The 17,334-nt window shown below is 47.7% G+C and overlaps 1 protein-coding gene across 1 annotated transcript in view; it reads left to right on the forward strand.

Moving 5' to 3' along the window:
• XKR6 (XK related 6) overlaps positions 1-15,477 on the forward strand; it is a gene marked incomplete at its 5' end in the record, with an annotated part of 168,685 nt that extends 153,208 nt beyond the window's left edge. The window contains 2 exons of the mRNA XM_081188597.1: positions 10,172-10,368; positions 14,486-15,477. Of these exons, the coding sequence (XP_081044723.1) occupies positions 10,172-10,368; positions 14,486-15,450 (1,162 nt within the window). The 3' untranslated portion in view covers positions 15,451-15,477. The remainder of the gene's footprint in view (positions 1-10,171; positions 10,369-14,485) is intronic.
• Between the last annotated feature and the right edge of the window lie 1,857 nt (positions 15,478-17,334).

Raw genomic sequence — 17,334 nt, forward strand, 5'->3', positions numbered from 1 at the left:
AGACCTGCTGCCTGTATGGATCCTGCCAGTTTCTGGAAACCACAGGAGGGGAGAGTGCCCTTCTGCTCAGCTCCTGTTCTGCAGGTTTCCCACTGGGACATCTGGTAGGCTACTGGGGGAACAGGATCCTGAATTAGATAGGCCGTTGGCCTGATCCAGCAGGCCCTTTTCACGTTCTTAATTATGCAACCTGAATTTGCCGCTATGTGGTTGAATCCCACCCACAAAGTAGGAGAAGCCTGGAGGCCACCTAAGAAAGGTGTTGCAGATTGTCGTTCAGTCACAGGTGGCATCGTGAATCCCTCTTGCAATAGGAGGGGAATTTTGCACGTGCTCAGAGACGTTTGAGCTGCCTCTTAGCATGTGTAGAATACCTCTCTCTGCCACTGCACCACACATCCCGTAAACCAAAGGTGACAAGCTAGGTAGAAGAGGCACTGGGAATGGAGTTGAGAGATGACCTAACCTGGGGAGAAAACAGCAAAGACCTGATGAAGAGAGCACAGCAGAGGTTATATTTTCTGAGCAACCTCCAGAAAAATCTCTCAAAGGACCTGTTGATGGCATTTTACCATTGCACTGTGTATTAACTTATGGTCTGTGTGTGTGGTTTGGGAGCTGCACAGTCAGGGAAAAACCAATGCTGTCCAGGGTTGTAAAGACTGCAGAGAGAATAATTGGGTGCACTCTTCCCACCTTAGATCAAATCTACGCTTCCAGGTGCCATAAGAAAGCTGCAGAGATAGCGCAGGATAGTGCGCACCCCGGAAATGATCTCTTTCAGCTTCTGCCTTCTGGAAGAAGGTACAGGGTTATAAAGACTAGGACTAGCCGCCTGAGAAACAGTTTCTACCCAAATGCGATTTTGGTTTTAAACTCAGTGTAAAGTAGTCTCTATGGGAGTATATTGTATTTAATTATGGGGTATCAGAGTTTTGGGGACATGGGTGGCGCTGTGGGTTAAACCACAGAGCCTAGGACTTGCCAATCAGAAGGTCGGCAGTTCAAATCCCCGTGACGGGGTGAGGTCCCGTTGCTCAGTCCCTGCTCCTGCCAACCTAGAAATTCAAAAGGACGTCAAAGTGCAAGTAGATAAATAGGTACCGCTCCGGTAGGAAGGTAAACAGCATTTCCGTGGACTGCTCTGGTTCGCCAGAAGCGGCTTGGTCATGCTGGCCACATGACCCGGAAGCTGTACGCTGGCTCCCTCGGTCAATAAAGCGAGATGAGTGCTGCAACCCCAGAGTCGGTCATGACTGGACCTAATGGTCAGGGGTCCCTTTATCTTTACCTTTAAGGAGTTTCTATGGGAGTATATTGTATTTAAAAACGGGGTATCAGAGTTTTTAGGGGGCTAACCAGGTTGGGATAGCTGGGATAGCAGGCTTGTTGGTTTTTGAATATCTTATGTAGATATTTCAATTTTGTTGTTCTGTATGGGACAATGACAATAAAGATTATCGTATTGTATCGTATCTCACTACGGATGTGCCAGAATTGGAGACGGCTTTCTGGGTTTTTTTCTCCTTCAGTCCTGGCTCTGAGCTCCTCTCCAGTTTTTCCTCTCTCATTGATTGCCAACCAATCCACTCCAGTTTACCCACACATTTGTCAAGGCGAGTCTAGACATTCCGCAAACATTTGTTCCGGGACACGGACATTTGCCATTCCCTGCAAACTGCTGAGGAGCAAGGTTAGCTCACATTTAGAAGTGCGTCCACTAACTCGAGTTAATCAGCCATTAATTAACCCAAGTGCAAACGGAAGCAGGAATCATAATGCAAAAAATCTCCTCCTGAAAAGCTGGACCTACGCAAGTAGCAGAATGAAGTGGTACGGTCTGGAGGCAGGTGAGAGGGACCGTACCATTTCAGACTGCAAGTGTTTGTAGCTGGGGAGGGGAAATCAAAATTTTGAAAGCTTAATAATAATAATAATAATAATAATAATAATAATAATAATAATTTATTTATACCCCGCCCATCTGGCTGGGTTTCCCCAGCCACTCTGGGCGGCTTCCAACAAAATATTAAAATACAATAGTCTATTAAACATTAAAGCTTCCCTAAACAGGGTTGCCTTCAGATGTCTTCTAAAAGTCTGGTAGTTGTTTTTCTCTTTGATATCTGGTGGGAGGGCATTCCACAGGGCAGGTGCCACTACCGAGAAGGCCCTCTGCCTGGTTCCCTGTGTAGATATGTTTTTAATGTTTGGTGTTTCATGATGCTTTTATATTTTGGGAGGAAGCTTCCCGGAATGACAGGGGTAACCCAGTCAGATGGGCAGGGTACAAAATGTTTAGTCGTTTAGTCGTGTCCGACTCTTCGTGACCCCATGGAGCACGCCAGGCACTCCTGTCTTTCACTGCCTCCTGCAGTTTGGTCAAACTCATGCTGGTCACTTCAAGAACACTATCCAACCATCTCATCCTCTGTCGCCCCCTTCTCCTTGTGCCCTCCATCTTTTCCAACATCAGGGTCTTCTCCAGGGGGTCTTCTCTTCTCATGAGGTGGCCAAAGTCTTGGAGCCTCAGCTTCAGGATCTGTGCTTCCAGTCAGCACTCCGGGCTGATTTCCTTCAGAATGGAGAGGTTTGATCTCCTTGCAGTCCATGGGACTCTCAGAGTCTCCTCCAGCACCATAATTCAAAAGCATCCATTCTTCAGCGATCAGCCTTCTTTATGGTCCAGCTCTCACTTATTATTATTATTATTATTATTATTATTATTATTATTATTACTACTACTACTACTACCCACAATGCCTATGCTTAGCCTCCATGGTCAAAGGCAGTAATGCTATTGAATACCAGTTGCTAGAAACCGCTAAAGGGGACAGTGCTGTTGCGTTTGGGTCCTGTTGCAGCGTTGGACATCTGGCCAGCCACTGTGACAATAGGATGCTAGACCAGAAGGACCATTGGCCTCATCCAGCAGGTTCTTCTTATGTTCTTACATTATGTTCTTCAGGATTCTGGTGTCCTTTTCTCTTTTGCTCTGCCTCTACTGCAAGCCTCCCCTACCTTCCGAAATCCCATGTCCCTGGCTTTGTTCGAGAGCTTCTGTAGCGTAGTTGCTAAGAGACTGATCATGTACAAGTTCCCCACGGCTCGCCTTGTAATTAGCTCAGTTTTCCCGAGGTTTCATGGAGAACTCCCAGAGAAACTTCTCTGGGGAAAAAGCTCAGAAGGATTGAGGCTGGTGGAACTGCTGTGTGTCTCCCGCCCATTCGCTTTCCTAGCCAAATGTACTTTTAAGAAGAGGGCTGCAAAGTGGTTTGGCTGGTGACATTAAAGACCTTGTAGGTTTCAGCAGTTAGGTCTGGCTACATCCATTGTCACTGGGACAGAAGTTTAGCCCATTTCAATGACCCAAAAGGCACCAGAAGGTCTAGTTCCTGTGCATAAAAAAGTAAAAGGACCCCTGACCATTAGGTCCAGTCGTGACCGACTCTGGGGTTGTGGCGCTCATCTCGCTTCATTGGCCGAGGGAGCCAGCGTACAGCTTGCGGGTCATGTGGCCAGCATGACTAAGCCGCTTCTGGCGAACCAGAGCAGCACATGGAAACACCGTTTACCTTCCCACTGGAGCGGTACCTATTTATCTACTTGCACTTTGTGCTTCCGAACTGCTAGGTTGGCAGGCAGTTCATAAAGGTAAAGGGACCCCTGGCCATTAGGTCCAGTCGTGACCGACTCTGGGGTTGCGGCACTCCTCGCTTTATTAGCTGAGGGAGCCAGCGTACAGCTTCCGGGTCATGTGGCCAGCATGACTAAGCCGCTTCTGGCGAACCAGAGCAGCGCACGGATACGCCGTTTACCTTCCCGCCTGAGTGCTACCTATTTATCTACTTGCACTTTGACATGCTTTCGAATTGCTAGGTTGGCAAGAGCTGGGACTGAGCAACGGGAATTCACCCCCTCGCGGGGATTCGAACCGCCGACCTGATTGGCTGTCTCTTTTGGTTTCGCTAAGCTTTTCCATCATCCACATTGGTTGCCATCGCTGCTTTCTGCCGGAGTGAGTTCCATAGTTTAACAAGATTTGCTGCATGGAGAAGGCCTTCCTTTTCTTTGTCCTCCATCTTCCAACATGCTAATAAATGCTAGCCCCCAAAGTGCTCCAGTGACTCACTGCATGCTGAGAAAGACTTCTCAGAGAGAAGCTTAAGATCAGCCCCCTGCCCCTCCAAGTCCGTTGCTGCTCAAGCAACCATGGTCCTCTGATAGCCAGAGCCATCAGACCTGGCCAGAGGCTCTGCAAATATCATTATCTTTATCCAGTTTGATTTATAGTTCAACTGTGCAATGAGAGGCCTGTGCGAATTTGCTCGGAGGTCATCAATCTGGCGTTCATTGCCTGGTTATTATAATGTAGCAAGCCTGTGGCTGCAGGGCCTTTGCACTACCAAACGCTGAGCCCAAACTGGGGCAGGGTTATTGAACGGGGGGTGGGGGTGGGGGTGCTGACCCTCCATGAAATGCACTCCCGCTTTTAGCAAGGGTTTGCGGCGCTTTGCAAAAGGTGCCGCAAGCGTTTCTGAAACACCGGCAGCGATAGCATGCCGCCCATACATGTTGTTGGTGTTAAAGGGGCTCGTACCAGCTTCCTGTCATTTGCCAGGACAAGTTCGGGGTTCTTGCACAAGTGTGTGCAAAGCGCTGAATAACTAAGCCACTTCTGGCGAACCAGTGCTGGATACCTTAAGGAGTACCTTACCCGGTGCATACCAAGTCCATCCCTAAGATCATCCAGGGAAGCACTACAGTGGTACCTAAGGTTACATATGCTTCAGGTTACATACGCTTTAGGTTACAGACTCTGCTAACCCAGAAATAGTACCTCGGGTTAAGAACTTTGCTTCAGGATAAGAACAGAAATCATGCGGTGGTGGCGCAGTGGCAGCAGCAGGAGGCCCCATTAGCTAAAGTGGTGCTTCAGGTTAAGAACAGTTTCAGGTTAAGAACGGACCTCCGGAACAAATTACCGTATTTTTCGCTCTATAACACGCACCCGACCATAACACGCACGTAGTTTTTAGAGGAGGAAAATCCATAACACGCACAGACATTTCCCCTTACTTTCTAGGAGGAAAAAAGTGAGTGTTATGGTGCAAAAAATACGGTAAGGACTTAACCCGAGGTACCACTGTATTCGTGTTTCCCTATAAGACAGAAGCACGACTCCTGTCCATGAGGAAGCATGCCTTCCATGTTGTGGGCTCAGCTCTGTGGAACTCCCTCCCACAAGACGCATTTCACGCACCACATAGTTAAAACTATGGAACATGCTTCCACCAGTGGCAGAGGAAGGGGGGTGCGTGCCGCCCTGGGTGTCGTCACTGATGTGGCTGACAAAATGACAAACATATGAGTTTAAAAAAACAAAATTGGGCTCATGAAACTTTTTAGTTCAGTCAACAAATGTAACGAAATGTGGCTGGCACTGGGCACCACACCACGGGGACCGGCACTTACAATGGGATTTTCAGTGTACCCAAGCCACACATCTCTCCTGAGAGTGACGTGGTGACTTGGGTGCATGCAGACTCTGCGCTGCCTTAAATGGCAGTGTGGGACTTGCGTCTGCCTTCCGCCTCTTCCCCAGCCACCCTACAGCTGAGGGGGGGGCAGCGGAGAGGCTCCCGCAGCACATCCCGCCACCATGGGCAGCTCGCCCACCCCCCAGCAGCAGGACACATGCACAGCACCGGGCACCCGAGCAGCTAACCACCAGCTTAAAAAGGTAAAGGTAAAGGGACCCCTGCCCATTAGGTGCAGTCGTGGCCGACTCTGGGGTTGTGGCGCTCATCTCGCTTTATTGGCTGAGGGAGCTGGCGTACAGCTTCCGGGTCATGTGGCCAGCATGACTAAGCCGCTTCTGGCGAACCAGAGCAGCGCACGGAAACACCATTTACCTTCCCGCTGGAGTGGTACCTATTTATCTACTTGCACTTTGACATGCTTTGCTAGGTTGGCAGGAGCAGGGACCGAGCAATGGGAGCTCACCCCATCACGGGGATTTGAACCGTTGACCTTCTGATCGGCAAGTCCTAGGCTCCGTGGTTTAACCCACAGCACCACCCACATCCCGCGGTTACCTGCTTAGATGGCTTTAAAAGAGGATTGGGCAAATTCATGGCTTGGCAATGGCTACTAGCCACGGTGGCTGTGCTCTGCCTCCACCATTGGCTCCCAGTACGTTTCCGAGCACAATTCAAAGTGTTGGTTCTGACCTTTAAAGCCCTAAACAGTCTTGGTCCTGTATACCTGAAGGAGCATCTCTACCCCCATCATTCTGCCCCGACACTGAGATCTAGCGCTGAGGGCCTTCTGGCGGTTCTCTCCCTGTGAGAAGTGAGGTTACAGGGAACCAGGCAGAGGGCCTTCTCGGTGGTGGCACCCACCCTGTGGAACACCCTCCCACCAGATGTCAAAGGAAAAACCAGCTACCAGACTTTTAGAAGACATCTGAAGGCAGCCTTGTTTAGGGGAGCTTTTAATGTTTAACAGACCACTGTATTTTAATACTTTGTTGGAAGCCGCCCAGAGTGGCTGGGGAAACCCAGCGAAATGGACGGGGTATAAATAATATATTATTATTATTATTATTATTATTATTATTATTATTATTATTAGAGCTGCAGCAATGCTTCTGAAGACCAGTTGCTGGAAACCACAGGAGGGGAGTTTCTCTAGTGCTCAAATCCTGATTACAGGTTTCCTACCGGGATCCGGTTTGCAACTGCAAGAACAAGGTGCTGGACTGCATGGGTCAATGGCCTCATCCAGCAGCCTCTTCTTGTGTCCTTGTGTATGGATATGTGGGTGAAACCACGAAAACAGCATTGCAACACAACGTCCCCTCTCCCTCTTCTCCTCTTGGTTTGCTCTCAGTGATGTCACAGAACCAAAACTGATTGCCTGTGTGGCACAATGATGTCATCACGGTCACAGTACGTTCCCCGATTAACAGGGATGGAGCCGTTTAAAATGCCCTTTTCAGGTTTGGGTTGTGTTTTCTGAAGCGTGGAACCCGAACAGCGGCAGATGTGGGGGTTGGGGGAGGGTCATTGGCTGCGAACAAACACATGAAATGAATGCAGGAGGGGAAAGAAAGGTTTGGGGGTGGCAATTTGCAATCATTCCTTCCTTTCCCCCCACCAGCACAGCCGCTACTCGATCGCGGCAACTTCAGCAGCGAAAATCAAACCTCATGAAAATTCAGTGCAGCGTGAAAGCGGAATTTAAGAAAATGAGTTTTCACCCAAGCCACGGTCTATCTTTCTCTCTCTACATTTCTGAATGCCCTCTATGATTAGATCAGATCGCCACCTTGCGGAAAATCTGAGTCATTTCCTGTTTGTAAGGGAGCGCTCCACAAACCAGCTCCTCCTCTCTCCCACTTCAGCCTCCTCCAAAGTAGGCTTTGTTTTGCTGCTGCTCTATTGCAGCTGTTTTCGAAACGTCAGAGATGATTCCATTTGGTCACAATACCGAATATTCAGTATCAAGGCAGAGAAATATGGGGCGTGCTTTGCATGCTCTGCACATTTCACCGATGAAAAAATAGTAGCGTAAGACACTGCCCCATATTAAATGGAGGTCGAAAACCACCTTGATTTTTTGTGTGCCCTGTGAAAGGGCAGTGATTTTTATGAGGTCAGATGAGATTTCCCTGAAATTTTCAGGATGTGTAGGGTTTCCTGTTTGCTTTAACTTTGAAAGGTACTTCTTCCCCCCACTTGTTTTTAAAACTTTCTTTTTTTAAAAAAAAGACATCATGTCTGCTTGCAAGAGCCCAAAGCTTCCTCTAGTCTCCTGGCTCAGCTGTACTCCCTTGAATGCCCACATAAAATAGACTACATCCACTCTGTGCATTTGAAGCAGTCTCATATCATTTATGGGGACGCGGGTGGCGCTATGGGTTAAACCACAAAGCCTAGGACTTGCTGATCAGAAGGTCAGGGGTTCGAATCCCCACGACGGGGTGAGCTCCCATTGCTCAGTCCCTGCTCCTGCCAACCTAGCAGTTCCAAAGCATACCAGCGCAAGTAGATAAATAGGTACCGCTCCGGCAGGAAGGTAAACGGCGTTTTCGTGCGCTGCACTGGTTCGCCGGAAGTGGCTTAGTCCTGCTGGCCACATGACCTGGAAGCTGTACGCCGGCTCCCTCGGCCAGTAAAGCGAGATGAGCGCCGCAACCCCAGAGTCGGCCACAACCGGACCTAATGGTCAGGGGTCCCTTTACCTTTACCTTTTACATATCATTTTAAACAGTCAAACCTTCCCCCCAAAAAAGATCCTGGTCATTGTAGTCTGCATGCAATATTAGGGGAAATCAGTTTGCAAAAAATGTGTATATATCGGGCAGAAACACATACAAACGTGTGTATATTAGGACGGATTTGCATTAAAATAAACCCATTTTTTTGCTGAATTTCCATGAGGACTTAAAAAAATAAATGCAGGATTCTCAAACTGAAGCTCGGAAAAATGAGAAACTGAAACTTGCCCACCCCTTAACTTAAGGTGTAGATCCAAAATGAGTGAGAGGGAAAGAAACTCCATTAAATTGGCACAGATATACACTGGAATTAAATGCAATTTTGGAAACAGCAGACGTAAAATTAAGAAAATCTCCCCCCCCACACACACACACACTCCAACACCTAGTTTCTCCCTTTTTCCTTTCATCTTGCCCTGACTACTCCTAGCACATAAGGTGAACAGTTATTCATTTATCAGAAAAACATGGAATTAGGCTGGTGCGGTATAGTGGTTAGAGTATCAGACTAGGACCTGGGAGAGATCTGGGTTCAAATCCTCACTCACTAGGTGACCTTGCGCCAGTCACAGCCTCTCAGCCTAACCTACCCCACAGGGTTGTTGTAGAGATTGAATGAGGAGGGGTGGACAATGGAGAAAAAGCTGGGGTAGAAATGCAATCCATCCATACATACTTTTCCTCTTGTTGTTGTTGTGTTGTTTAGTCGTTTAGTTGTATCCGACTCTTCGTGACCCCATGGACCAGAGCACCCCAGGCACTCCTGTCTTCCACTGCCTCCCGCAGTTTGGTCAAACTCATGCTGGTAGCTTCGAGAACACTGTCCAAACATTTCTCTTAGTATTTCATATTAACTAAGATTCTACTTCTGAACCTTTAAGCCCAAACATTTGCCTAATGTAGGGCATTGCAGGAACCCAGCTATTTAAAAATTTCTGTGCGCTTTTCGGAACCTTTCTTAAGGGCAGCCAATTCGATAGCTCCTGCCTGCTCATGTCCTCCCCGTATCCGTCCCATCTTAGAGGAGCTGTGATTACTTCCCCACAATCTCACATATTCAATCATTGCGATGGTAATAAGGAATATCACTGGGATGAGTTTTTGCACAGTTTCCACTTGGCCTAACAAAATGTAGCAAGCATGCAAGTGGGTTAGGAACATAAGAAGTTGCCCCATAGCGAGGGCAGACCCTTGGTCAGTCCAACACATTATTGTCTACTGTCTGGCAGAGGCTCTCCAGTTTCAAATTGGGGGGGTGGGGGGCTATTTCTAGCTCTAGTGTCAGATTCTGCTGGACTGAGCCTGGGACTTTCCATATGCAAAGCAGATGCTCTACCACTAATCTAAGGCCCTCTATTTTTAGTCATCCATTCATTTTATTTACCGTTTGCTTCTTTGAAACTCCAGGAGACTTAGCAATGTTTTAAGCAAATGAGTGCATGCATACAGGTTACCTGGGCTTCGAGTGGCAAAGATGGGTCCAGAAGCACTCCCAGGCTATGAAAATGCTCTTCTGAGGGCCTTCTGGCGGTTCCCTCCCTGTGAGAAGTGAGGTGACAGGGAACCAGGCAGAGGGCCTTCTCGGTGGTGACGCCCGCCCTGTGGAACACCCTCCCACCAGATGTCAAAGGAAGAACCAGCTACCAGACTTTTAGGAGACATCTGAAGGCAGCCCTGTTTAAGGAAGCTTTGAATATCTGAAGGACTATTGTATTTTAATATTTTGTTGGAAGCCACCCTGAGTGGCTAGGGAAAACTCAGCCAAATGGGTGGGGTATAAATAACAGATGATGATGATGATGATGATGATGATGATGATGATGTCCTTTGATCCGATCTGGTCACGAGCTCACCTTCTCCCTCCCTTCTTTCTCCCCTTGTCTCCAGGTATATCCGAACCATGTACCTGGGGATCCAAAGCCAGAGGCAAAAGGAACACCAGCGGCGCTTTTACTGGGCTATGATGTACGAGTATGCAGACGTCAACATGTTGCGCCTCTTGGAGACTTTCCTCGAGAGCGCCCCACAATTGGTGCTACAGCTCTGCATAATGATCCAAAAGAACCGTGCAGAAACCTTACCATGTAAGTTGCCCCACCTGGGTGGGGGGGAGACACTGTGTGCGGGGAGGGGGGGTACACCTCCATGTCAGCAGTGACTGCTCCCCTTGATCCATCGCTGTGCCCTAGAACACGGTAGCAAACGAAGCCCTGCCTTTTTTGTGGCAAAGCCTCTGCCCGTTTCCGCTCTGGGAGATGGGCCAATTGAGGCACAAATGCCTTGCCCATTGCCCTCTTTCAGTGTGGCTCTGGGCTCCAGTTTCCAAACCTTTCCAAACCACTGTCCCCTCGGTTCCATAAACTCCTCCACATTGCCCATTACCCTGCCCTACAGAAAGCATTATTCAGATGAGCGGTTTTCACCACCCACGATAAAATTCAAAACAGCGACAATGAATTGCACATTGGTGCAAAACCCAGTTGAAACTTGTTTTGTTTAATTACCATATTTTTTGCTCTGTAGGATGCACCGACCATAGGGCGCACCTTGGTTTAGAGGGGGAGAACAAGGAAAAAAAATTCTCCCCCTCTCTGCCCCTTCCATTTCTCCTCCCACTTTTCTGAAGGGGCGCTGCGCAGAGAGGGAAAGCTGTGCAGCACCTCTCCAGCGAAGCGAAGCCAGGAGAGCAAGAGGGATTGGTGCGCACCAATCCCTCTCACTCTCCAGGCTTCAGGGAAAGGAACCCGCAGCCTCCAGAGCACAGTGGGAGCTCCGGCTGCGCTCCGGGGGCTTCAGGCGGCTATCCCTGAAGGCAAGGAGCCTGCATTCGCTCCATAAGATGCACACACATTTCCCCTTAATTTTTGAAGGGGGAAAAGTGTGTCTTATAGAGCGAAAAATATGGTACTTCAGTGAGATAGATTGACTTGATCCAGCAATACCAGTTGTTCAAAGTCTGATATTCATTGGCAACTCCAGTGCTGCTGCCCCCCACTGCTGCCCCCTTGCCCCTAAGCACTACCACCACCCGGCAGGTGATCCTAGTGCCATGGCTTTGGGAACCATGGCTCAGAAGCATACTCAAGACTTGGAAAACCACAGTCAATGTAACCAACGGCAATGATACCATTACAGAAGGGAGGAGATTGCACTGTAGCTAAATCTGATGGAGTTCAGTGGATGATGGACCATTAAAGTGAATGGGGCACTGCCCCACCAACTTCCATCTGTCCTCAGCTAGCTCCCACCTGCCTGCCTTCTTACAACTATTCCAGGGGTTGGCACTGCCCGCTGGCATAGTCTCAATGCTGCCCTTGTAGAAATCAGCAGGAAGAAGGATGAGGATGCCTGTCTTTGGCCCTCTGCCTCCTCTTGCTGCCTTCCAATCTTAGCATTACTCCCTTCACATTTTGCACTAGTATCATTATCAAATTACCCTTTTAATTTTGTTGGTGCTAGCCAGCAACAGACGAAAATTTGTGTGTATGCACGCACACGCCGCTCTTTCACATGCACGCCATAAATCACATTCACATCTGTGCGAAGCCAGAGATTGTGTTCCTCCGTAGCTCAGTCGGTAGAGGACAAGACTCTTAATCTCAGGGTCATGGGTTGGAGCATCATGTTGGGCGAAAGATTCCTGCGTTGCAGGGGGTTGGACTAGATGATCCTTGTGGCCCTTTCTGTGATTCCTCCCGTAATTTTTACTGATGAAGATTGAAGGAGCAATGCTCTTTACGGGCAGTCCCTCGTGAGTCTGCCAGGGAGGTCTAGTGGGAACCTATTCTTCCACCATTCAATGCTAGAGGGCCTATCTTTGCTTGCAGAAGGTCCCAGGTTCAATCCTGGACATGTCCAGTTTAAAAGGGTCAGGTAACAGGTGATTTAAAGGGACACAGGTGGCGCTGTGGGTTAAACCACAAGGCCTAGGACTTGCCGATCAGAAGGTCAGCGGTTCGAATCCCTGCGACGGAGTGAGCTCCCGTTGCTCAGTCCCAGCTCCTGCCAACCTAGCAGTTCGAAAGCACACCAAAGTGCAAGTAGATAAATAGGTACCGCTCCAGCGGGAAGGTAAACGGCATTTACGTGCGCTGCTCTGGTTCGCCAGAAGCAGCTTAGTCATGCTGGCCACATGACCCGGAAGCTGTACGCCAGCTCCCTCGGCCTGTAAAGCGAGATGAGCGCCACAACCCCAGAGTCAGCCACGACTGGACCTAATGGTCAGGGGTCCCTTTACCTTTAACAGGTGATTTAGAAAGTTCCCAAATAGACAACAGCCATGCTAGACTTGACAGAGCAATTGCTTGACTACAGCTTCTCTGTGTACTTGTGGGGTGCTCTGCATGAGCAGAGGGGCCACACCTTGCAAAGGCCATTTCGGAGGAATATGAATATAGTTACCAGGAACTTTGGACTGCAACAGAATGAACACCCCTGGGCACCACATTAGCAACCCCTGTCTTAGAGCTTTGCTGGGAATAATCAGAACACCAGAGTAGAGAAGCCTATAAGGTGGCCTTCCAGACATCATCAATCATGTCAAATGTTGCACAATCCCCACCTTCCTAGGTCTTCTGACAACGGATGCTTCAAATATTGGGAGCTTCTGACAATGGATGCTTCAGGCTGAGCTATCAGCCTAGATTAGGGAAGGGTTATAGAAGTCCAGGGATGCGAGTGGCACTGTGGTCTAAACCACTGAGCCTCTTGGGCTTGCCAGTCAGAAGGTCAGCGGTTTGAATCCCCGCGACAGGGTGAGCTCCCATTGCTCTTTCCCAGCTCCTGCCAACCTGGCAGTTTGAAAGCACACCAGTGCAAGTAGATAAATAGGTACCGCTGTGGTGGGAAGGTAAACGGCATTTCTGTGTGCTCTGGTTTCCGTCAGTGTCCTGTTGTGCCAGAAGCAGTTTAGTCCTGCTGGCCACATGACCCGGAAAGCTGTCTGTGGACAAACGCCGGCTTCCTCGGCCTGAAAGCAAGATGAGTGCCACAACCGCATAGTCACCTTTGACTTGACTTAACCGTCCGGGGTCCTTTACCTTTACCTATAGAAGTCCAGTGAGCCATATTCAGACCACCATCTCTTATATCCCAGCCAAGCTTTTACTCATGAACTCCTAGAAGGTGAGCTGTCATGTCGACAAGTCTGCACATCAGGCGAAAAGACCTGGCAAGCGAGATGCGGCTCATAGGCTTCACCTGTTCATGGGCAGTTTGAATTAACTTGGTCCCTTCTGATTTCACAGTACCATGATCAGTTTTTAAACTGATTGCTATTATTTCATTAGCAAACGAAACTAGCACAGTTTTCCAACAATTCAAAGACAGTCGAGAGCAATTGAGCATGGTCAGGTGTAAAGATAAGGAGACAAAAGATATATAAAAATAAGTATTAAAAGAAACTTGCACAAAAGAAACAATTTTTGACATTTTTCTAAGATAAGACATAAACAGCACATCAAAAACTCATATAATCACAAAGTGGCCAATGAAATCATTCCGATGGAATTTTCCATCCATGTGACTGAGTTGTTAAATAAGCTTAAACAACAACAACAGTCCAATGGGTCCACGTCCCCTCTTGAGAACCCAGAGTTAGTGGGTTAGTTTCTCCAAGGTGGCTATAAATAAGGCTTTCTTAAACCAGTTCACAACAGAGTACAGTGATACCTTGGTACTCGAACCGCTTGGCTCCCGAACAAATCGGCTCCCGAACGCCGCAAACCCGCAAGTGAGTGTTCCAGTTTGCGAACGTTTTTCAGAAGCCGAACGTCCGACATGGCTTCCATGGCTTCCAATTGAGTGCAGGAAGCTCCGGCAGCCAATCGGAAGCCGCACCTCAGTTTTTGAACATTTCTGGGAGTCAAATGGACTCCCGCAACAGATTAAGTTCGAGAACCAAGGTACCCCTGTACATAGAATCCTCCCACGCAAGGAATTGTTGGTGGACAGTGAGCCTCATCGCCATGCACATCCATGCAGATGGTGGCCTCGATGTATTGCAGCACAGGCATGCTCCCGTGGGAAGTCCTGCTTATTTTACTCTCTCTTCTCTTCCTCCTCTAGATCTTTTTCGCTACCCCGACCCGCATTGTAAACATGCTCCACACCTGCCCCCCCGGGGACGATGATGTGGGCCGCTGCGTCCCTTTTGCTTCCCGTTTAACTCTGTGGGTTTGTGTGTGTGTGTTCTTCCGGCAGGTGTGTCCTCTGTCGCCTCCCTGATGTCCTTGGCTTGGGTGCTAGCCTCGTATCATAAGCTTCTCCGGGACTCTAGGGATGACAAGAAGAGCATGAGCTACCGAGGGGCCCTTATCCATCTCTTCTGGCGTCTCTTCACCATCTCATCCAGAGTGATCTCTTTCGCCCTCTTTGCTTCCATCTTCCAACTCTATTTCGGGATCTTTCTGGTGGTCCACTGGTGCGCCATGGCTTTCTGGATCATCCATGGCGGGACAGACTTCTGCATGTCTAAATGGGAGGAGATTCTCTTCAACATGGTGGTAGGGATTGTGTACATTTTTTGCTGGTTTAATGTCAAGGAAGGGCGGACCCGATACCGAATGTTTGCCTATTACACTGTAGTCTTGACGGAGAATGCTGCCTTGACGCTCCTTTGGTATTATTACAGAGACCCCGACACCACTGACTCGTACGCTGTGCCAGCACTCTGTTGCGTCTTTCTTAGCTTCGCCGCCGGGGTAGCACTGATGCTCTTGTACTACGGCATCCTGCATCCCATGGGGCCAAGAGCTAAGATCTTTGCCAGCTCCTGTTGCGCCGAACTGCTCTGGGGCATTCCTTTGCCCCCTGACGTTGAACCCATGGCTCCCCAGACCCCAGGGTACAGGGCGGCCCAGGCAACGCCCACCAGAGCGGCCACGGAGCAACAGGAGGAACTCACGGCTGAGACTTGCTTGCCAGTTTTCCAAGTGAGAGCGATGGTACCCTCGACTCCGTCCGGGAGGCCCTACCACCCAGAAGGCCCTCTCATTAAGATAGACATCCCAAGGAAGAGGTACCCGGCTTGGGACGCCCATTTTGTAGACAGGAGATTAAGAAGGACTATAAACATTCTACAGTACGTCACCCCGACCGCCGTAGGGATTAGATATAGAGACGGACCTCTCTTGTATGAATTGCTACAGTACGAATCTTCACTTTAAAAGCTCCTTTAAACACAAGCACACATACATACAAAACATACAGACACACACACACACACACATACAACACACATGACACACGACACACACACACTGTCACAGACAAACAACAAAAGAATTAAAAGAGGGAAATTGGGGGCGGGGAAAGGCGGGTTAAATGTTTACGGTCATGAACACAGCTCATGAAACTAACCTTCCAATAAGTTTTATTTCTGGTTGCTGTATGTATTTAACTAATTATATATATATATATATATATATATATATATATATATATATATATATGGGAATGAGAGATCCTCGATGTTTTGTAAGTAAAAACAAAAAGAAAAACTTTCCTTTTGTTTTTTACGCGCAGGAGAAGAAGAAGGAAAAAAAACAAAAAAACCAACAACGCAAAGCCAACCAGTATTTTCAAACTTCCACGCTTTCAGAGGTCGGAGTAAAGCAAACAAGCTCCGCCTCTGAGTTTTATACCTTACACCAAGTGTAGGACATTATCATAGGGATTGGTGCTGATTGAAAATAATAATAATACTAATAATAAAAAATATATATAACAAACAAACAAAAAAAACCTACAACTGCCTTATGCCCTTAGGTGCTGAGTTTCATTATGTACTGTCACCTCCCTCATGCAAAGCTCTTTGACGGTTTTAACGACAGAAATTATATATATATACATATGCGCGCACGTACAAGACGGGTGTGCGCATATACAGTTATGTCTATATATGTATATAAATATATATATATATGAAACTAGATTTTTTAAAACAAAAATCAGATGAAGAGGAAATATAATTGCTCTTATTAGATTGGCACAAAAAGAAAAAAAGTGAAAATGCCCACGCTTAAACTTGAAGAGGGTCCATGTTCGTTTTATGATTTGGCATGGGAGTTGTTTTAATTGAACGTATTTCAGTTCCTTTTATGCAGGCCAGTCTGTTTGTAGTGTTATAACTGCATTCCTGATGGGGGGATGGGGGGTTAATGGGGGGGGAAGGGGAAGAGGAAGGGGGTGATACTTTATGTTTCACCATACTGAGCTTGTATCTCAGGGTGTAATCCTATTTCTTTCCAAGCCAATGAAAATCCAGTTTTTGACTTGCACCCGCTGTGCCGCGACTCACCAATTGATACGTCTTTGGGCAGCCGGGCAGTCTTCAGCCAGTCTCTTTTGCAAACCGGGCACCCAGTTCACTCAAATGGTGGAAGCTGGCTCATGGACCCCCTAAAAAAATCCTTGTGCACATCAGTTTCTTCCATTGAACTGAATGGGGAACCCATTGCATCAGTTGACTGCAGCTTGCCTGCCTGCAGAAAATAGTTGGAGGGGGGAATCAGTCCCACCCTGCCCACAAAACAAGTTATTTCATTGGTTTTCATTGCAATTGATATTGGGGTCAATACAAAACAAAACAAAAACTTCTCTGATTTGTTTCTGGAAGCAATTTTTTTTTTAAAAAAAGATGGCCTTTAACTCTTAAACTGAGTACCAAATACTAATGATGATCACGGTGAGGATTACGATAACAGAACTTAAAAAGTATTTATTTATTTTTTAAGTTCCATCATGGCTTTCCCCTTCCCCTCTCCCAATCATTCTCAGTCTTAATAAAACTCAGCATAGTAGCAAAAAGAAAGTCAATTTAAAGGCACAGTTCTGGAGCTTTGGCTGGCAATTGGGCTTTGATCTGCAGGCATCATTTTAAGGCTTTAAAGAGGGACACGTCAATTGAACGTTGTAACGGTGCGTCTCGTTTCGTGTCAGCCTTAAAGTGATCTTAAAACGGTATTCTGTGATTTGTTTGTGTTTTTCTATTTTCTAAAGAAGGAAAACAAAAATGAAAAGCGAAGGATGGGGATTAGCTCATCACTGGC

This window comes from Podarcis bocagei (genome assembly GCF_964188305.1).
Source record: "Podarcis bocagei genome assembly, chromosome: 3".
NCBI classification, from domain to species: domain Eukaryota; kingdom Metazoa; phylum Chordata; class Lepidosauria; order Squamata; family Lacertidae; genus Podarcis; species Podarcis bocagei.